Here is a 21,605-nt window from a genome sequence, read left to right on the forward strand (position 1 = left end):
TGAGCCAAAGTGTTTTATTAAAAAGGTTCTTGGGTGATTTTTCCACCCTGTTTCCTTGCCAGCCATCCTGTTCTGTTCCAGGTGGCTGGCTTGTGAGCACGGAGGTTACCGTGTCTCCCTGCTCTGCGGTGCTGGGGGCCACCAGGACACTTCCCTGTCATCCAGCTCTACTGGGGTTCCCTCCGGCCCGCCTTCCCTTCCTTCAGCAACTCTCCACTATTTCAGGCCCCCCGCTTGCTGTCTATGATCTCCCTCCAGTTGTCACTCCAGGAGAGCAGCCGTCTCCTCGTTGGGGGTAGGGCTAGATGCTGGTTGTGGCAGCAGGTGAACAAGATGTGCTCCCACCTTGGGGTCTCCTCTTGGCCTGGGATAGGACATGGGAGAGAGGCGGTGAGATGCAGTCTGTAATCTGGTTATTTTTACTCCCTCTCCCTAATCCCAGCAGGCCAGATGCCTGGAAGGTTGCCAGGAAAACAGGTCTAACCTCGAATGGTGTCCTTGTCATCAATGAGCAGGTCCCCCAAGACCATCGTCTTGTCCCTTGTCAGGATAATGCGCTCCACAAACTGGGGGCCCAGGTGATTCTCCACCCAGCGGTACTGTGGGGAGGATACAGGTCTATCAGTGGGGCCAGTGGGTAAACAGGTGGGAGTGGGGTCTCCAGCCCTTGAGAGATGCTCCTCTCCTCACCCTGCCCGCCCCCCCAACTTCCTGTGTTTCAATTCTGGTTTATTTTAAACATCAGAACATAGGAAGCTGTTGGCTCTGAAGTGCTGGGGTAACGGCACCTTCTCACCCACACAGTGTTCATACTTCATCAGGGGGCTGGTGCAGATGAAGACCTCGGTGCTGCGTGGAAGGGGCACAGGTTAGGGTTAGGGTGGTACGTCCCTCATTCCACCACCCCGCCCTCTCTGCCCTTCCTCACTCCTGCATGTTGTTCATCTCCTGCAGGGCTTCCAAGGCTCCAGGGATGGGCTCCAAGTCTAGGAAAAAGCCCGGGGCTTCATACACGCTGGCCACTTTGTCCTGAAAGATACCATGTTCTTGTCTCAGCTTCTGCCTCCAGCAGATCTAGCCTCGGGGAGGACCCGCAAAATAAGATTCCTGAGGGACTCTGGTCCCCAGATCAGAGCTATAGGGAGAGGATTTTGTTTATGGGACAGCATTTTTCCGGACTTTCTTGTCCAGGGTGAAAAATGGATTCTGAAGGGAGGGTTTTGTTAAATGGGGGGGGGGGGGGATGTCTCTGGAAATGGAGCAGAGGCAGTGTTGCCCAAGGGGAGGGCTCCCCTTCCCCCTTCCCAGGCGCCCTGTGGGGTCGGTGTGGGGTCGGGCTCCCGCTCCCGGGACACTGTGGGGTCGGGGCTCCCGCCCGCTCCCGCCATCCCCGCCCGCCCCCGCCGCCTCCCTCCCTCCTACCGCCAGGTCGGGGCGCAGGGCTCGGTACTGCTCGCGGGCGAGGAAGCCGCGGCGCTCCTCCAGGGCCACGTGCGGCTCCCCGGGGAAGCGGCGGCGGAAGCCCCGCAGCAGGCCCGCCTCGAAGTCGGCCAGCACGCCGTCCATGTCCACCAGCACCCGCACCGGCCGCGCGCGCCGCGCCCTCGCCCTCGCCGCCGCCATCGCCGGCCCGCGCCGGGGAGGCTGGGGAGGGGGCGGGGCCCGCGGCTTCCGCGGCGCGGGGGGCGGGGCGGGGCGGGGCGCCCCGGGGCTCATTTGCATGCGGCGCCCGGGCCCGGGCCGGCGGGAGCGCGCGGCCTCCAGGCGCCGTCCTCGGGGGCGCGCCCGCTCGCCCCGCACGGGCCGGGAGGGGACGGGACCTCCCGCGCCGGCCCCAGGCCGAGCGGCCCCGGGCTCCCGACCTCGAGGCCCGGGGTCCCCGCCCCCCCGCCCCCCCGCCTGTGGGGCGGGCGCGGGAACACGCCCCGGGGCGCCCGGTAACTTCGAGGGAAAGGCTGAAGCCCCCTGGCTGGCGGGGCGAACCGGCCACGCGGAGGCGGGAGCGGCCGCTCCGAACGTCCCGTTCCCGTTCCCGGAGCGCGGGTGGTCCAGGATGACCCTGGGGACGGCCCTCGGCTCTGGGGTGGGCGGTGGCAGCCGCGTCCAGGCCTGTGGGTGCTCCTTTGTAGACTGTAGGCGGTCCTGACACCCACGCCCCTCCCCACCAACTGTGCCCTCGGCCTTAAGCGACGGCTTCCTGTAGTTCCCCACGCGAGCACCCAGCGCCTCCGGACCCACGTTAGCTGCAGCGTCACAGAGAGAACAGTGTCTGGGTCTAAGGGGATCAAGTTAGGGCATCCGGGTGGTGGCGGGTTAGCGCCGCCTCAGCCCAGAGCCTGATCCTGGAGACCCGGGATCGAGTCCCCCGTCGGGCCCCCTGCACGCGGCCTGCTTCTCCCTCTCTCTCATTAATAAATAAAATCTTTAATCTGAAAAATAAAGTGACCAAATTAGAAAGCCTTTAATAGGTGTAGTCGGCATTGGCACTACTGAGTCCTCCACTATTTCCCCAACTTCCCACCCACATCACAGAACCAGTGTGGAGTCCAAACTGTCAAAGAAATACACTGATTGTTCTGCCCATCATCATCCTAAGATCATACAGCTCCACTTACCAGACCCTAAGCTAAGTGGAAAATATAACACTCTTAGCAAACGTGTTTACATAGAATTTCCTAAAATCAGTTCTGGCTGCCAGAACCGTCCCTTCCCTCACTTGAATTTTGATTAGGCTCTTATCTTCAAAAAAGAAAAAAAAAACTGACCTTACTTACAAGTTGTGACAGAAATCAGGACATCTATCTCTTTTCCAGGATCCCCCAATAGAAGAGTACTTCCTAAGGGTCCTAATAGAAACCGTAACTCAGGCCAGTATTTGTAGGGCTAACCTGTTTTGGTGAAATTGGACAGATCCTGTAACAGAGCTGTTGCTCTCCATTTTGCAAATGCTTTGCATCATGAGGAAGAAAGACATTACATCCCCAGAACCTATAAACACTCTATTCTTCCCAAAGAAATACCCAGTATTTCAAATGAGCCGCTGGTTATGATCATCTCAAAGGTCTCACTTTTTAAGATGGGGAAATTGGTCCCTAAATGACTAAGCCAAAAGAACAGTTTAGTAGCATAGCTAGACCCTAAAAGCCAAGTCTTAATGCCCAATTTGGACATTTAATACATCATGTTAATCTAGAACTTTCTGCCTAGAACCCAAAGAGCTTCTGTCTCCTCGGATCCTCATCTTCCTTCCATTGGAGTCCTGTTGTAACCTCTCACCAGAGAGGCCCCTTGCAAGGTGAGAGGACTTAAAATCCTATGTCTTACTACCCAGCACAAAGGGTAGGTGGAGAACCTAAAGGATATTGGCTAATAATAATTTTATCATTTATCCCATATAACTCGTGTATTTTTACTACCACGGATATCATTTTGAATTCCTGCTGTGCCTTTAAACCTGTTTTCTTTAGAGAATGTTCTTTATTGAGAGAAGCCCAACTTCTCTGGGACTTCATTAGTCTGTTTCAACTCTAATGACTCATCAATCCTTGCACAACAGGATTGATAGTAACAAAGAAAAACAGTAACTCAACAGGTAGAACATTGAAACAGTCTCAAAAAGATGACACAAGACACCATGTTTCAAAATTTGTACATTGTTTACTTTAAGCAACAGTCCAGGATTGTGAAGTACAACACACATTTTAAAGATGAGACTTCAGTTCATGGTCAAGCACCAGCATCATGCACACAGCTTCAAGTTATCTAAGAAGAGCACTGCCCCCTGGGGGTCTGTTCACGACGAAGACCCACTTCTGTGTGGTCACCGCCCTTGCTTGCTTACCACTTGGAATTTGTCAGTTTGAGCGTACATTGAAGCCTTCCTCTGAGTGACAGCAGCAGGCTTAGCTCAGCAGCTAGTTGAGTTAGTATCTGGCTTATTTTTTTAAGGTTCAAAAATTAAAAAGGCAGTTTTTTTTTGCTTTGCAGGCAGCAAGGCATGAGGCACAGGCCTCTATTGTTCTGTATGGCACAGGAAGATGCTTTTAGCAAAGGGTACTCACTAATAGGTTTTGGCATAAAGACAACCCTGTGTTTGGGGGCCTGAAGATGCCTGCGGACTGTTTACTGGTCTGTCCAAACAAGGCTTGGTAAACCCAAGTAAAGCTGACAAAGAAAGGGTTTTAAAAACCTCAGTACAAAAGATCCTCTAACACATTTGGAACCAAATTGTTCTTAAAAACACTGTACTAAGTGTCACAAAACTTTCCCTCCAATCTACTACTAGAAAACACTCATGCCATGGCCTACAGACCCAGAGGAATCAGGACAGATAGAGAAACCTGTTCTTAAAAAAATTTAAAAAAAATTAAAAAAAAAAAAAAAAAAAGACAGCAGTACATAAAGTGCTTCTTTTTTAATGAAACAAATCCAAAAGATGTACAGTCAGGCTCAAGTTGTGCAGTTCACAAGCATGGAGAAAACAAACAAACAAAACGACAGAGTTCAAGAGAATCAGAGCTAACCCAGGACAAGGCTGGACTTGCCGCCAGGGGGGTTTCTTCGGGATGGCACTGGGGCCGGTGCCACCGGGCTGGGCACAGGGGCAGCGGGCACGGGCTTCTCCTCACTCTGCCCCAGGTTGGCCTGCAAGTCTGTGTCCACGTTTTCTAGGAAAACAGAAGGAAGTTAAAGCTAAAAACTATTTCCAGGTAGGATGAAGAGTCTAAGATTTGGAGGGGGGGATGGTTCAAATCATACCTAGAGAAGAAGGCAACAATCATTCAACCATGTCCCCCAAACTAATGACTGTTAGTCTTTTGCCATATTTGTCCTCAGGCTTTTGTCTGTGTGTGTTCTTTTCTTTCTTTCTCTTTTTCTAAAGATTCTATTTATTTATTCAAAGAGACAGAGAGAGACAGAGAGAGAGAGAGAGAGGGAGAGAGAGAGGGAGAGAGAGGGAGAGAGAGGGAGAGAGAGGCAGAGACACAGGCAGAGGGAGAAGCAGGTCCCACGCAGGGAGCCTGACATGGGACTCGATCCCAGGTCCCCGGGATCACGCCCTGGACCTAAGGTGGGGCTAAACCACTGAGCCACCCGGGCTGCCCAGTATGTTCTTTTCTAAATTTTACACATATATAAAGATGTTAAGTATTTTATCTATTTGTTTGCTCATTTATTTTTAAATATTTATTTATTTATTTGAGACAGAGAGAGCAGGGGGAGAGGCAGAGGGAAAGAGAGAATCCTCAAACAGGCTCCCTCCTGAGGCACAGAGCCTGACTCAGGGCTCAGTCTCAAGACCCCAAGATCATGACCTGAGTCAAAATCCAGTTGGCCATTTAACCAACTGAGCCATCCAGAAGCCCAGAAGATGTAAGTATTTTTAAAGATTTACAGATAAGCGGGACACCTGGGTGGCTCAGTAGGTTAAGTGTCTGACTCAGTTTCAGCTCATCTCATGATCTCAGGGTCATGAGGCTCCAGGCTCCACAGGGAGTCTGCTTGAGATTCTCTCTCCCTCTCCCTCTCCCCCTCCCCACTGCACTCTCTTTAAAATAAAAGAACTTTACAGACAAGCTATAGGCCCCTGACCCCCAATCCACTTCCATGTGGGTCTCTTCTCCCTATTTCCAAAGGGCCAACTAGGAGTTGTGTCTAATCCCTTGTTTAATGCATATTTATATTTTATTCCTAACAGATAATACACACTGTTTTTTGTTGTTGTATTTGACATGATACAAACATCCTTCTTTTACACTCTCAGTTAGAACCAACCCAATCATTCCAAAGCTATAATTAGACAGACTGGAATAGGTACCCACAGGGATACCAGGGCTCCCGTCTTCAAAATGAACAGATACTATGCATCATCCTGAAGAGGCTGTGCCGTGCTCTACCCACATCCTGCATGAGTCCACCGTCCATATACCTTTACGTACCCACCATTTGATAACCAACCACCTCACTTTAAAATTTGCCAAACTGATAGGTGAAATGTTATTTTATTCCTGGTTTATGTTACATTTCCACGATTACTGGTGAACTTGATTTCCTTTTCTTTTCAAGTAGGCTCCATACCCAGGGCAGAGCCCAATGTGTATGGGCTGAGATCAAGAGTCATTTGCTTATGGTGAGCACGTGTGTGCTCGCTCGCTCTCTCAAAAAAAAGCTTTGCAAGGCAGCCTGGGTGGCTCAGCGGTTTAGCACAGCCTTTGGCCCAGGGCGTGATCCTGGAGACCTAGAATTGAATTCCACTTCGGGCTCCCTGCATAGAGCCTGCTTCTCCCTTGCCTGTGTCTCTGGCTCTCTCTCTCCCTGTTTCTCATGAATAAATAAATTAAACCTTAAATAAAAAAAAAAAAAAAAAAGCTTTGGACACTTAACACTGAGGTGCCCCTTTAGATTTCTTTTTCTTTTTTAAGATTTTATTTGTTTATTCATGATAGACATGGGGGGGCGGGGCAGAGACACAGGCAGAGGGAGAAGCAGGCTCCATGCCAGGAGCTGGACGTGGGACTCAATCCTGGGACTCCAGGATAGCGCCCTGGGCCAAAGGCAGGCGCTAAACTGCTGAGCCACCCAGGGATCTCCTAGATTTCTTTTTCTAACCACAAAGATAACTCATTAAATTGACATCATTTATTAAAGAGATTACCTTTCCCCTACTGACTTGTAATATCTCCATTAATCAGGTCATTCCCATTTATATTAACTGGGTACTTTCCATGTCAAAGTCTTGAAAATTAGCCTATTATTACCCAACATTCTAGACATTGCTTGATGATCTATCCACTAATCTGTGAAATCCCCAACAAACATATATTTTTAATGAGGCAGTTTCCAAACTTGGAAAAGTCTTTGTTCCACGTCAAAAGTGACTGCAAAATGTCTCATCTCTTTTCCATGTTACACCATCAAATTCAAAATTCAGTTGCATAGTCTGATACCTGCTCTAAAATAAAATCTCTCACACACGCACACACACAAAGACACCTTTAGGTGTAAGAACTTCACATGGACTTGTATTAGATACCAATGAAAAGTTTTGATTTAAAAAAAAATGTACTTTAAGTCCCTCAAAGACTATTAAAAGTTCATGTCCCTAAAACCACTTGTACTACATTTTTTAAAAAAGATTTTATTTATTTATTCATGAGAGACACACACACACACACACAGAGAGAGAGAGAGAGAGAGAGAGAGAGAGGCAGAGACACAGGCAGAGAGAAAAGCAGGCTCCCTGTAGGGAACCCAACGTGGGACTCGATCCTGGATCTCCAGGATCACACCCCAGGCTGCAGGCAGTGCTGAACTGCTGCACCACCGGGGCTGCCCACAGACTTTTTTTTTTTTTTTAAAGTAATCTCTATGCCCAATGTGGGGCTTGAACTCACAGCCCTGAGATCAAGAGTTCCATGCTCTACAGACTGAGCCAGCCAGGCACCCCTCCATAAAATGATTCTTTTTTTTTTTTTTTTTTTTTTAATTTGAGTAGTTTCTATGCCCAATATGGGGCTCGAACTCAGGACCTCAAGATCAGGAGTTGCATGCTCTACTGACTGAGCCAGTCAGGCACCCTTCCACAAATCAAGCTCATACCCATCAATCTTACATTTGTCTTTCATTATTCAGGGGATGGTATTGTCTTTCACAACTAGGTAACATGCCAAAAAAGAAAGAAAGAAAAAAAAAAAAAAGCACATATGGAGAATAAACAACAGCAGGCCTTAATTTAAATGTTTCTTTGTCTAGTCAGAAATACTCCAGCCAGAAAGAATGGAGGCTAGTCTGTTACGCCATCCCTTTAGTCTATAATGAGGCAAGTATAGGAACTGAAAGTAAGGCTTTAGAGACTTACACAGGGCCTGAAGAGAAAGCTATTGTTTGTTCAATCAAATAACTGAAAAATGGGATTTTAGACACACTCTACTATAATACCAATCTTTATACTCCTGACTTGTCTTTCTTGGTATTTCAACAAGGTAACTGAACAGACACTTCCATCATAATAAACAATAAAGTGGTTTATTATAAGGATGAAAGAGCTGGGGGTACCTGGATGGCTCAGGTTGTGGTCCCAGGGTCCTGGGATTGAGCCCCACATCAGGCTCTCTGAAGGGAGCCTGCTTCTCCTTCTGCCTGTGTCTCTGCTTCTCTGCGTCTCTCATGAATAAATAAATTTAAAAAAAAAGAAAAAAGGAAGAACTGGGAACACCAAGAAATGCATCAGATTAACTTGCCTGAAGGCAGGAAAGACTTCGACCTAAACCCTGTGGACTGTCTCCCTCCGCTACAGATTTCCGACACATTCCCTTTGGCCACTCCTACGTTTAATTCCCCTAAAGAAGAAGGCAACTTTCCTTCTATCCAAACAAAATCTGTCTTGTATAAATTGAGTAGGAAGAAGGAAAAAAAAAAGAAGAAAAACAAAAACAAACTGAGTAGAGTAGCTGGGCTTTAGGGTTGACCTCTATGCCACCAGATGAATCTTGAATTATTATGCCCCTTGTCATTTCATGACAAATGAACTAAAAGTAAAGGCTTGTCATGCTATGCAAATCAATATGCTGTTTACCTAAAGCAACTGTAACCAACTGAACTGGGGGAGAATTTATTTATTTATTTTTAAGATTTTATTTATTCATGAGAGACACACACAGAGAGAGACGCAGAGACACAGGCAGAGGGAGAAGCAGGCTCCATGCAGGGAGCCTGATGTGGGACTCGATCCCAGGACCCCTGGGATCACACCCTGGGCTGGAGGCAGGTGCTCAACCACTGAGCCACCCAGGCGTCTCAGGGGGAGAATTTATGATTAGGAGGAATAATGACAAATTTTTGTTCCCCGAATTTCAAACTATATCCATTAGCCAAAAGTAGTGACTAAGGGTTAGCTAATAAGTAAGGCTGAGTGTGGAAGTATTTCAGAACATGAAAAGCAGCGAAACTGAAAAGCCCTGAAGACTTCTTTACCTCCAGAAAAGACTCTTTGCAAACAGAACACATTGGACACAAACAATAACCAATACACCTTCAGCCGGTGAGAAAGTGATTTGTGTACCGAGGAAGAACCCAGGTAACGCTCACAGGTTCAAGGGATTTTTCTCCCTTTTCAATAAACACTATCTGAGGGGCCCCTGGGTGCCTCACTTGGTGAAGCATCTCCTTTGGCTCAGGTCATGATCCTGGGGTCCTGGGATCGAGCCCCATATCCAGCTCCCTGCTCAGCATAGAGTCTGCTTCTCCCTCTGCCCCTCCCCCCTGCTTGTGCTCTCTCTTGCTCATGCACACTCTCTCTAATAAATAAATCTTTAAAAAGAAGAAAGGAAGAAATTTTAAAAATGAAGGAAGGAAAGAGAAAGAAAGAAAGAAAGAAAGAAAAGAAATACGGAGAGGGCAGAAAAGGGCTGTGGTTCTTAAAACACCTGTTTCACGGGACGACTGCCACATGTAATGGTAGGAAGAGGCCCTGAGGAAGCAGCCTCTTCCTTCTTCTGGACCAGATGGCCTTCTGCCGGCTGCATTTCACTGAGTCAACTTTCACCTGATTCCTACTGCCTGACACACATAAGCCTTTCATTACATGCAGAATTAATTCTCTGGCACTTGTTAAGGAAGTGCCAATAAATACTTCAAAGATTGAAAATCATTAAATAAATGATTATAGCTCATTTCCACATATAATTGGTAACATGGATGCTAAAAATTTACATCTGCCCCCTAAATCATCATCCACAAGATCACAGGGGAACATGTCTTGCTGAACAAGCGCCTCAGTGTAAAATCAAACAAACTTGGCAAATTACATGTTGTGCGCCAAGCTTCAAATGCCAGGAGTCTTATTACTAAAAAGCTCTCATTAAGAATAACAGACACCAGCCTGACTACTGTACGTATTTGTGAAAGACTCTCCATTTTTCCTTCCTTCTGCATTTCTGACACTGCTCTCCCTCCGGCAGATACAAATGTGACCATGTTTGCAACTTCCCAGTTTAATTTTTCTCTCTTCCCCACCCAGTGTGTGCTGGCACTTGGGGCAAAGCCAGGTTTCACTCCCCAGTCTCTTTCCCCAAGACACAATTTCAGTAAAAATTCTGACTTATTCTAAAGCCATTTACAGGGGCAGCCCGGGTGGCTCAGCGGTTTAGCGCCGCCTTCAGCCCAGGGCCTGATCCTGGAGACCTGGGATCGAGTCCCACGTCAGGCTCCCTGCATGGAGCCTGCTTCTCCCTCTGCCTGTGTCTCTGCCTCTCTCTCTCTCTCTCCCTCTCTTTCTGTCTCTCATGAATAAATAAAATCTTAAAAACAATAAAAAAAAATTTACAGAACCAGAAATTTAGGCTTCTGAAGGACTCACCATGAATGTTGCCTTCTCCCTGAAAAAAAAAAAAAAAAAGAAATTAAAAATTTACTTCAGTTTTATTTATTTTTTAAAGTTAATTTTTTTTAGTAATTTCTACACTCAACGTGGGGCTCAAACTCATGACCCTGAGATTGAGTCACATGTTCTTCTAGCCAGGTGCCCCTAAAAATTTACTTCGGATTTTAATTTTATAACAAACAAAGCAGTCACAGTTCTAAGAGGCTACTATCTATCTGTCCTCCACTGACAGATGTGAAATTTCATCTTGATGCAGTCAAGTTCAGGGGCAGGGAGCAACACAATTACATTACAACCTTTACTTTGGGAAAATGCTGCATGACAAGTTTCCCCAGGGCCAGCAATACCGAACACACCAAAAAAAAAATTAATATTTATGCCAATGGTCTAATACCAATTAGCATTTCAGAGGATCTTTTATCAATGGGAAATGGTAAATTTATCTTTCCTTTCTCCCTCTCCTTTCTCCTTATCTAGCTGTTGAAGACCATCTATCAATTCCAAAACCCCACACAGGTCTCTCTACACTTGCATACATGATGCCTCTGTGCTCGGAGGTCCCTGCTTAGGAGGCCAGCCTGTCAGGGTTCCAGACCCGCGCCTGGGGGCACTGGCACCATACTTCCCTTGCAGACACCTGAGGGTAATGCCCAGTCTGCAGTCTCCTGGATTTCAGCTTAGAACAACTGAACAATGTTTGCCAACAACGATAACAGTCTTTGAACTCACAAATGTTACTCTGAGTTACGTGGGAAGTAAGTGTGATCCAGAAGTTCCCAAAATCCAGAGTGAAGGAGAGACTAATCCTACTGGTAGAAGAGATCTCTGTACACCCAGATCATATCACCTCACTCTTCTGACTTTATTCTTTATCCATCTTCCATTACCAATGTGGCCTCAGTCCCTTTCCTAATTATCTCTACATATGTAAGGTTCCAGTGGCAGAACTGAAGCTCTTAGTACAAAAGGAGAGAACTGAATTTCTAAACTGTATTAACCACAAAGTACCCTTACCCCCCAGTTTGTCACACTGACCTTCAGATCTAAGAAGTCCCCAGAGTTCCCTTCAGAAGAGTTCCTTCTCTGGGGTCCAGATGACTCAGAATCCTCTATGCCACCACTAGACTTGGCACCTGAATTAAAACATACTTCCTTGAAGAACACGACAGACAGAAAGAACTAAAGCAAAACATTTATTTTGTGAGTGATGTTCATGTTAGTCTCCTATTACAAAATGAGCTAAGTGTTAGGAACGTTAACTGAGGGCTTGAGAATTCTACAGAGGGCCCAAATAACCCAGTCTGATCTCAGTCCTTATTCTGACCCCTCGAGACTCAGTGGTTCCCACTTCCTGGTCCCCGTCTTTTCTCCACTGACAAGCTTTAACTGTAGTTGATCTTATTATGGTTGAACTAGATTTGGCTCACTAGGGCAGAACCAACGGTAGTAGTTATTCATGCTGGGTCTGTCCCTTTGGTGATCACAGATATAAGCAGTACCTGCCGACTTGGCCCATGAAGGAGGATTTTCCTCAGGTGTCCCAAAGATGCTGGATGCCATTTTGTTCCTCCTCACAGGTTGTTCTGTTGGTTCATCAAAGCCTAATGAAAAATTGGATCCACCGCCTGGAGGCCGCAAAACCCTTGGAATAATTGCAAAACATCCATTTCAGATCATACCAAAACATTTCTCAGCACAAGTACTTTCAAACTCCTTTCATCCATCCCTCCTCCCCCTACCCTTCTCAAAGTGAGAGCTACTAATGGGAAAAAGGACTTGATTCATCATGGTATTAATTCAGCACAAGATCATACCCCGTCAAAATGGCTAAGTAGCAGACAGACAAGAAATAACAAGTGTTGACAAGGATGTGGAGAGAAAGGAACCCTCATGCACTTGTTGGTTAGAATGTAAATTGGTGCAGCCACTGTGTAGAACAGTATGAAGGGTCCTGATCCAGGAATTCCTCTCTGGATAGTTGGATACCAAAACAACAACAACAACAACAACAACAACACTAATCTGAAAAGATACATACACTCCTAAGTTTATTGCAGCATTATTTACAATAGGCAAGATATGGAAGCAGCCCAAGTGTCCACTGATAGATGAATAGAGGGGATATGGTGTGTGTGTATGTGTACACACACAATGACATATTAGTCATAAAAGAGAATGAAACCTTGTCATTTGAGACAAAATGGATGGATGTAGGGGTATGATGCTAAATGAAGTAAGTCTGACAGAAACAAACACTACATGATTTCACTTGTATGTGGAATCTAAAAAAACAAACCAAATGAACAAACAAAAAATCAGAAATAGATTCACAAACAGAACTGGTGGTGGCTGGCTACTGGGGAGGCAGATGATGGGGGGGAACCAGGTGAAGGGGATTAAGAGGTACCAATTTCCCATTATAAAATAAGTCACAGGGCTGAGAAGTACAGCATAGGGAACATACTGAATAATACTGTAATAAATCCATATGGTGACTACACTTATCGTGGTGGGCATTTCATAATGTATAGAATTGTCACATACTATATGTTGTGCACCTGAGACTCATATAATATTGTATGTCAACTATTCTCAATAAAAAAACGTAAAAGTTGGGGATCCCTGGGTGGCTCATTGGTTTAGCACATGCCTTTGGCCCAGGGTGTGATCCCACATCAGGCTCCCTGCATGGGGCCTGCTTCTCCCTCTGCCTGTGTCTCTGCCTCTGTGTGTGTGTGTGTGTGAATAAAAAAACAAAAACAAAAACAAAAACCGTAAAAGTTTTAAAAAATTCAACACTCGGGGGACACCTGGGTGGCTCGGCGGTTAAGCGTCTACCTCCAGCTCAGGTCATGATCCCGGGGTCCTGGGATGAGTCCCACCATCAAGCTCCCTGCAGGGAGCCTGCTCCTCCCTCTGCCTATGTCTCTGCCTCCCTGGGTCTCTCATGAATAAATAAAATTAAAAAAAAAAAAATTCAACACTGGATGTTAAGATACAAAATGCTGTTTTATAATATTTGTGTAAGGTTGTCTGACACACAAGACAGCTAAAACAGCCTGTCTCATGTTCCCTTTTAGGAGACAGCAGAAGACCTAACAGACCTCACCTAATGAGCTAAGCTGGATATATTTGCAGAGAAGTGTAGAAGCGCATCTTGTTATTTACGTATTCAGAATGCATTTCTGAGTGTATATACATATATATACTTGTATATACATAAATATACATGTAAAAGTTAAGCTGACCAATTTAGAAGCCCAAGGAAAGCTTAGGACAGTCTCCTCCTCTCTCGGCATCACCAGGTGAGCCCTGTTCATACACTGGTACCAACACAGCGTTCTTCCTAGCAAACACGAGGGACTAGCCACAGGAGGAGGTCCGTAGGAGACACTGGTGGGAGGCTCCAGGCATGTTCGATAACCAGGCACTGTTGGACACCATCTATAGCTTTTGGTTCAGCAAGGAAACCTAGCACTTGCATGTTGGCAGAGCTTCGTGCCTCGGCTTGATCAACATATTCCCTCCCTGGAAAAACTCAATTTAACTTGTCCTGTCACTGCGCAAAAGAGAAAATGGACATGCTCTTACGGGAAGGTTTTCTAACTACTGATTCTGTTCCATTATTGGAGACAGGAGTAGTCTGGTCTCCTACTTCTTCCTAAATCAGATTGAGAAATATTTTTCTAGAAGGATGTACATTTCATCCAAGTTTCCAAATACATAAGTTGTCATTTGCAAATGCAGGTCCTTACATTAGAAAAGAATGGAGAAATTAAACACTTGCAGTGCAAACCCTTCTAAGTGTCCCTCTAAGGGTGTTCCAAGCCTTCATTTTTTATTTAAAGAGTTTATTTATTCACGAGAGACACACACACAGAGAGAGAGAGAGAGAGAGAGAGAGAGAGAGGCAGAGACACAGGCAGAGGGAGAAGCAGGCTCCATGCCCGGAGATCCCGGGTCCCCAGCATCACGCCGTAGGCTGAAGGTGGCACTAAACCGCTGAGCCACCCGGGCTGCCCTTAATTTCTAACTTTTAATTATAACACAGACAACAGCCTGTGTGACATGAATCCTTTGAAATTTGAGATGTGCTTTAAGGCCTAATATGTGGTCAATTTAATAAATCTATATATGCTTGAAAAGAATGTGTTTTGCCAGTGTTCTATAGCTCTATTAGGGTCAAGCTGCTAACTGTGAGTTGTTCAAATCTACTGATTTTTTAAAAGATTTTATTTATTTATTCATAGAGACACACACACAGAGAGGGGCAGAGACACAGGCAGAGGGAGAAGCAGGCTCCATGCAGTGAGCCCGACATGGGACTCGGTCCAGGGTCTCCAGGATCACGCCCCGGGCTGCAGGCGGCGCTAAACTGCTGCGCCACTGGGGCTGCCCAAATCTACTGATTTTTAGGTATGTTCAACACTTAATGAGAGAATCTATTAACAATTACTATTACAATGAAGAGTTTGTCAGTTTCTTCTCAGAATTCTGTCAAGATAACAGTTCTCTCTCAAAAAGATTGCCACTGGTGGCACTTGGGCAGCTCAGATGGTTAAGTGTGGGACTCCTGATTTCAGCTCAGGCCATGATCTCAGGATGGTGGGCTGGAGCCCCACAAGCCCAGAGCCCCGTGGTGTCAGGCTCCTTGCTCAGCAGGGAGTCCGCTTATCTCATGTCAGGCTCCCTGCATGGAGCCTGCTTCTCCCTCTGCCTGTGTCTCTGCCTTTCTCTCTCTGTGTCTCTCATGGATAAACAAAATATTAAATAATAATAATAATAAATAAATCTTAAAAAAAAAAAAGTAGAAGAGGCACGCCTGGCTGGTTCAGTCAGATCCTGCAACTGTCAATCTTGGGGTCGTGAGTTGGAGCCCCATACTGGGTGTAGAGATTACTTGCCCAACGCAGTACCTGATATCGGATCCCCAGATCATGACCTGAGCCGAAGGCAGGTGCCCAACCACTGAGCCACCCAGGTGTCCCTTTTTTTTGTTGTTGTTTGTTTTTAAAGATTTTATCTATTCATGAGAGATAGAGAGGGAGGGAAGCAGAGACACAGGCAGAGGGAGAAGCAGGCTCCATGCAGGGACCCTGACTGGGACTCGATCCTGGGACTCCAGGATCACACCCTGAGCCAAAGGCAGACTCTCAAACACTGAGCCACCCAGGCGTCCCTATACTAACTTTCTTTTTTTTTTTTTAATTTTTTTATTTATTTATGATAGTCAGAGAGAGAGAGAGAGAGAGAGAGAGAGAGGCAGAGACATAGGCAGAGGGAGAAGCAGGCTCCATGCACCAGGAGCCCGACGTGGGATTGGATCCCGGGTCTCCAGGATCGCGCCCTGGGCCAAAGGCAGGCGCTAAACCGCTGCGCCACCCAGGGATCCCCCTATACTAACTTTCTAAAGGATATTTTGATAATATGTGTCAACTGTTTGCTTTTTATATGAACGGGCATTTCTACTTCCAGAAATTGTTTTTTTTTTTTTAAGATATTTATTTATTTATGAGAGATCCAGAGAGAAAGAGAGAGAGAGAGAAAGAGGCAGAGACACGGGCAGAGGGAGAAGCAGGCTCCCTACAGGGAGCTTGACGCGGGAGTCGATCACGGAACTCCAGGATCACACCTGGGGCTGAAGGCGGCACTAACCGCTGAGCCACCCAGGCTGCCCCAGAAGTTGTTTTTTTTTTTTTTTTTTCCCCAGAAGTTGTTCTAATTAGATAATCAGATATATGTACAAGGAGACTCCTGTAAAAATGTTAATCTGTAAATAAAATTGGGAATACCCTAACTGGCCATAAGTAGGGTCTTAGTTATTAAGACATGTCCATACAACAGAAAGCTGTATATAGTAGGATCAGAGTTACCTTCATCAGCAGATGTGAAGTTATCTAAAACACAGTGAATGAAAAGCGTTGGAAAAGAAACATAAGGCCAATTACATGTTACATAAAACAATGTGTATATGTATGGATACACTTATCTAGCTGTGTGACCTTGGGAAAACTGCTTAACCCCTTAATGCTTTGGTTTTCTCTTCTATAAAAAAGGTTTGTAGTAGCTGCCTCGTAAGACTATTCTAAGGATATCCTATAGACTGTGCTTAGAACAGAACCTGGAACATAGCCATCATGTGTTCCTAGCTACTATCATCATAAATAGACATAAATGCCTGAAAGTACATACACCACAATGTTTTCCAGGGTTTGCGCTCTCAGATGGGATTTCAGGTGAATCTCAATGTCCTTTTTTTATACATCATATTTTTCTGTCTTGCCATAATCTAAAATTCTTTTTTTTAAGTGTGTGTGTGTGTGTGTTTTAAGCAATCTCCACACCCAATGTGGGGCTTGAACTCACAACCCTGAGATCAAGACTCCCCTGCTCCACCAACTGAGCCAGCCAGGTGCCCCAATCTAAAATTCTTTTGAAGGTTGCTTCTGGGTTCCACAATTCCCTGAAAACCTTTCTTTTGACAATACTAGTTTTCCCACTGGCCACTGCATGTGATCATTTGTGGACACCTACATCCACGCAGGACGGCATGTTACTTGCATCTTTCAACAGAAATCCCAGTTCCTTTGCTCCCTCGGGTGCAGCTGACACCGAGGCCGGGGGTCCCCTTCCTACCTTGTCCCTGCTACCCACAAGCCAGCAGACGCAAGCCTTGGTGAAGCCCTGACAGCAATGAAGGAAATGTGAAGGAATGAAGCAATGAAGGAAATTTAATGTAAAATTAAAACTATCCACAGGGCTTCTCCACTTTATCCAGTCCTTACCTTCTTCACCAATCCAGCTGAGCCACTTCCCTGAACAGTGGGCTTATCCCCACTTTGGGTATTTGCTCCCATCTTTACTCCTGCCTAGAGCGCTCTCCACCCTTGCCTCAAGGGCTCTTCAAAATCCAGCCTTAACCTCTTAAACCTCCACCTCCTCCATAAAGCTGATGAGTAGAACCTTCCAAAGGCTCAAAGAGTATAAGGTAGCACATGGAGGAAAAGATGGCAGATCCTCTCCTTTTGATGTTAAAAGTGCCTGAAAGTAAATGTTTTTGGCCTGTGCGTCATGCAGTCTTTATCAACTATTTGGCTCTATTAGCACAAAGGCAACTATAGTCAACATGAAAACGAGTAAGTGCAGCTCTGTTCAAATAAAACTTTATTTACAGACACTGCATTTGATCATGTAATTTCCACAAGAAATCAATATTTTTTTAACAATCATTTGTGAATATAAAAATCAGGTGTCCACAGCATTTCAAGGGCAATAGTTTGCTGGGCTCTGTTCCATCTAGTTCAACAGCCTCACTTTTTGAGAGCAAAGTGAAGCCTTTGAGAACCTCTGAAGAAACTGTCCAATATTACTAAACTGACAAAGATGAGGACCAAAATCCAAGTCCTCAAGTCCCTGGCAGGCATGTAAGAAGGGCTCAAAGTGCTGAAACACAGGGAGCATACGAGGCTATTTTCTCTTTCATTTTCATACAAACCTATGTAGCTGGTCCTGATTAGCTTCCGTGTTTTCCAACCTTAGACTGTCTTATACTTCTTCTGGTCTTCTAGCATCCTCCCATGAATCCCATATTTGTGTTTGACCACAGTAATATTCAATATGCAATTTACACCAAATAAAAATGTCATTATTTAATCCCTAGGGCAGGGGGTGAGAGGAGACCCATTATGGTTTTTGTAACATGTTAAAATTAAAACTCTATTTTTAAAAAGTTTCAGACATTAAATATCCACTTAGTTTAAATTAATTATATGGATTAAGATAAGTGTGTTCAGGGGCGCCTGGGTAGCGTCTGACTCTTGATTTTGGCTCAGGTCACAATCTCATGGGTGGTGGGATTGAGACCCACATCTGGCTCTGTGCTCAGCAGGAAGTGGGTTTGAGAGTCTCTCTCTCTCCCTGTCTGCCCCTCCCCTCCACTCACTTGCTCTCTCTCTCAAATAAATGTTTAAAAAAAAAAAAAGTGTGTCCACAAATATGTTTTATAAAGATGGTAATTGTAGGTTTGCTTAATTAAATCTGTTAAATCATAATTAAAGGTGGGTTATAAATTCTTAATAGGCTTTCTCTCTCATGCTAAAGTTCTGGTTTTTATCGACCAGGTTTTTATCCCTTGTTCCCCAAATCAACAAAGACACCTGAAATAAAATCAGAATTAACTTGCTTCATTGTCATCCCCTCCACTCCCTAGGGATTAGAATGATTTTTTTTTTTCTTCTCATCATAATTAAACCTTCATGAGTTATTTTAGCAAGATGAAAATCTCCAAAACCCTGGTGGCTTGGGAAGTATTTTTTGGCTTAAAAAAAAAAAAAAAAAAAAAAAAAGACACTAGCACCCAAACATCAGCTTAAAAAGAAAGTCAAAGCTCTGAGCACTCAACTTTTTAAAGGTCTGTGTTCCTCCCGCAATAGCAGGTAATATCTACTCCAATGACGTCAGTGTTGTAGAGCCCATTTGTTAACAGTGAGACATCCCCAAACAAAGGATTAGGATCATAAGACAGAAATTATTTCAGTTTTATTTTTTTAAGATCCTCTCATTCTGATCTAAACCAAGATTACATATTTGAGACTCAACAAAAATGTGCACGTGTGCTATGGATAGCAATTTTTTAAAGAAAATTACTCATTTTCTTTCTTCTTTCTTTAAATCCCAGAGTTCACATGTGATCTTTGCAGATCATCCCCTACCAGACTAAACTGATAATGTTGCTTATGGAGCCTGAAGAATGCTACTTCAGAAACAAGTGAAGAATCCGATGAGATTACAGAGGAAGGAAAGATAAGAAGTAAATGTAAGGACAAAGCTCCAGTCCAGAGAACACAATATTGGAGGGAAGTTGATGACAAAAGGTGAATGAAAACATTTATTCTGCAGAACCAAAAACCATTCCCATCTCACATCTCCAATACACCTATCAAAAAAAAAAAAAAAAAATAGCATGGGGATCCATTTGACTCGGTTACTGAAATTCTTTATGAAGCACTAAACAGCACTTAACCCCAAAAGATAAAACCTGATTTATAACAATGTGTCAGATTTCACATTCCAGCCACTACAGTCTGACCAGCAGAAAGTTGACCGCATGGCACAAAAAGAAAAACCAAGGTGCAGTGTGTTCCAGTGTCCTCTGGAGAAAAAAAAAAAAAAAATGATCTCATTGCAAGGATGACAACAGAAGAGGGAGTGACCAGTATTTTCAAACGTCTCTTCCTACTCAAGGTCCCCAACCTGCAAGGACCCACCAATTTTTTTTTTTTAATCTTTCCTACTCTTTTCTACATTGTGTAAGATAAAGGGATGAGTTGAAAAGGAGGGTCATGTCCAACCTAGGGCTCGGTGCTTGAGGCCAGCTTTTTGTTCCCAAGTTCTCCAACCCCTGCGAGGCACTATGAGGCACTATTTCACAGCCGTCTTCTTAGCCCCACAAAATGGCTCCCTTTGTGCCACTTGCCCAGGACCCCAAGGCTGGCCACACTGCAGGTCGTGATCAGTGAAGAATAGGTGCCCAGAAAAAGTGGAGCCTAAGCTCCCCATAAGCCTTGAGCAGGATCCCAGAAATGCCCCCATCCTACCTCAAAAGGAACAGGGTGCCAATTAGCCCAGACAATGTGGACACCTTGCACCGGTTACAAACCCTTCCATCAGGTCAGGCAAGGGCTCGGGAAGGGAGGGCTCCAGTCCAAACGCCCAGGGGCTTCTTCCCCCAAATGCAGTAGCAACACTGGCCAGAAAGGCCCCGGCTCCCCAGGTGGAGACGACGCTACGGAAGAGACAATGGATGTCTCCGGCCCCGCCCAAGAGCTGGAAGCCGCCTCCAGCTCGGGAACCCGGGCCAGCGGAGAACTCCCTCGGCAAACGTCAAAGGGGGAAGGGGCGCGGGGCAAAGGTGGGATGCAAAGAGCGAGGTCCGAAGGTGTGAGCGCGGAAAACCCGCTCCGACTGCTCCACCCCCTCTCGCGTCCCGAGGTGGGTCTTTTCTTTCCTTTGTTAGCGGAGGGGAGGCACTTCGCAGGGGGCTGGCGGTGGGGTCCTGGGCGGGCGTGGGGGTCGCGATCACCGGCCCCGCCCGACCACAAATGCCACCTGCCGGGCGGGCCCCCGCGGGTAGGAGCCCGCAAGATTCGATCGCTGCGGCCGCAGGAGGGGCTGTCGCGCCGGGCGGGGGCCGCCACCTGCCCCGGGCCAGGGACGCGGCGAGCGCGTGCCCACGGGTGGGACAATGGGGGGGCCTGCCCGGGCACCTGGGGGCCGAGACCACCGCCCTGGGGCCGGGCCGGCCGCGCCGCCAAGGGAGGGCAGCAAACGCTCTCCGCGTGGCCCGACTCCCGAAAGCCGGCAGCGCCGCGAGGCGAGCGGCCCCGGCCCTGCCCGGCCCGGCCCGGCCCGGCCCGGCCGACCCCTCGCTCCGGGGGAGGAATGAATGGGAGATGAGCGGCAATCGGGCGGGGCCGGCGCGCCCGGCTTGCGCGGCCGCACAAAGACGGAGCCGACGGCCGAGCCCCGCCGCCCGGCCCCGCACGAGCGCGGCGCCCCGGGCACGTTACTGCCAACGACCGGCCGCCCGGCCCGCGAGGCTCCGCCGGGGACCGGCCCTCCCACCCCCTCGAGCTCCGCGCGGGGCGGGCGCGGCCCCGCAGCCTCACCGAGAGCTATTCCTGCTGTTGGGATCGACTCCCTTGAAGGTGGTGGTGGTGGTCATGGTGCCGAGGAGCGAGGTAGGCAGGCGCGGGAGCAGAGCGCTGAAAGGGTCGGGTCCGCGGGCCGCCGAGCAGCTCCCCTCCCCACCGCCTGCGACCGCTGCAGGAGCCTCCGCCGCCGCCTGCCTCCCCGGCCGCAGCCTTTATACGGCTCGGGGAAGCCCGCCCCCACCCTGCCGCTATTGGCCAATTCAAACAGCCTTTTTCGTTCCTATTGGTTCCCTGGAGTGCCAAGCATCGTGCTTCTCCTCGACGGGCTGCGGCGGCCCCTGCTCAGCCTAAACCCGCCCCCTTCCTGGTCGGGGTAGGTCTTTGGAAGTTCCCCCTCCCCCACCGCCCCAATTCTCGGTGATGATTGGACAAAGGACAAACCTGCCCCGCGCTGGGCACAAGTGGTGCTGGCTGTCACCGAAGAAAGTTACCTGGCAGGGGAAAGCTCGCCCTGGGCGAGCTGGAACCCACAAGCCGAGGACGGATTTGTCTTTACCACCCACTTACTCGCC

General features: G+C 47.0%; 2 protein-coding genes across 3 annotated transcripts; both read right to left on the reverse strand.

Moving 5' to 3' along the window:
- Positions 1-2,284, reverse strand: NT5C (5', 3'-nucleotidase, cytosolic). Of its 2 annotated transcripts, none has more exons than XM_041726756.1 (5): positions 1,423-2,284; positions 929-1,029; positions 789-849; positions 485-599; positions 1-364 (listed from the first exon to the last, which is right to left on the reverse strand). In XM_041726756.1, the coding sequence occupies exons 1-5, from the start codon at positions 1,720-1,722 to the stop codon at positions 222-224; spliced, it is 720 nt and encodes a 239-aa protein (XP_041582690.1). In that variant the 5' UTR covers positions 1,723-2,284; the 3' UTR covers positions 1-221. The 2 variants fall into 2 exon arrangements, with proteins under 2 accessions (XP_041582690.1, XP_041582689.1); XM_041726755.1 differs by having other exon boundaries at positions 801-849; positions 1,423-1,656.
- Positions 2,285-4,399: 2,115 nt separating this feature from the next.
- On the reverse strand, positions 4,400-21,221 carry JPT1 (Jupiter microtubule associated homolog 1). The gene is made up of 5 exons (XM_041726760.1): positions 21,049-21,221; positions 11,881-12,023; positions 11,417-11,514; positions 10,358-10,376; positions 4,400-4,667 (listed from the first exon to the last, which is right to left on the reverse strand). Exons 1-5 carry the CDS (start codon positions 21,102-21,104, stop codon positions 4,519-4,521), a joined length of 465 nt encoding a protein of 154 aa, XP_041582694.1. The 5' UTR covers positions 21,105-21,221; the 3' UTR covers positions 4,400-4,518.
- Positions 21,222-21,605: the final 384 nt, after the last annotated feature.

This window comes from Vulpes lagopus, chromosome 12 (genome assembly GCF_018345385.1).
Source record: "Vulpes lagopus strain Blue_001 chromosome 12, ASM1834538v1, whole genome shotgun sequence".
In the NCBI taxonomy this organism is placed as follows: domain Eukaryota; kingdom Metazoa; phylum Chordata; class Mammalia; order Carnivora; family Canidae; genus Vulpes; species Vulpes lagopus.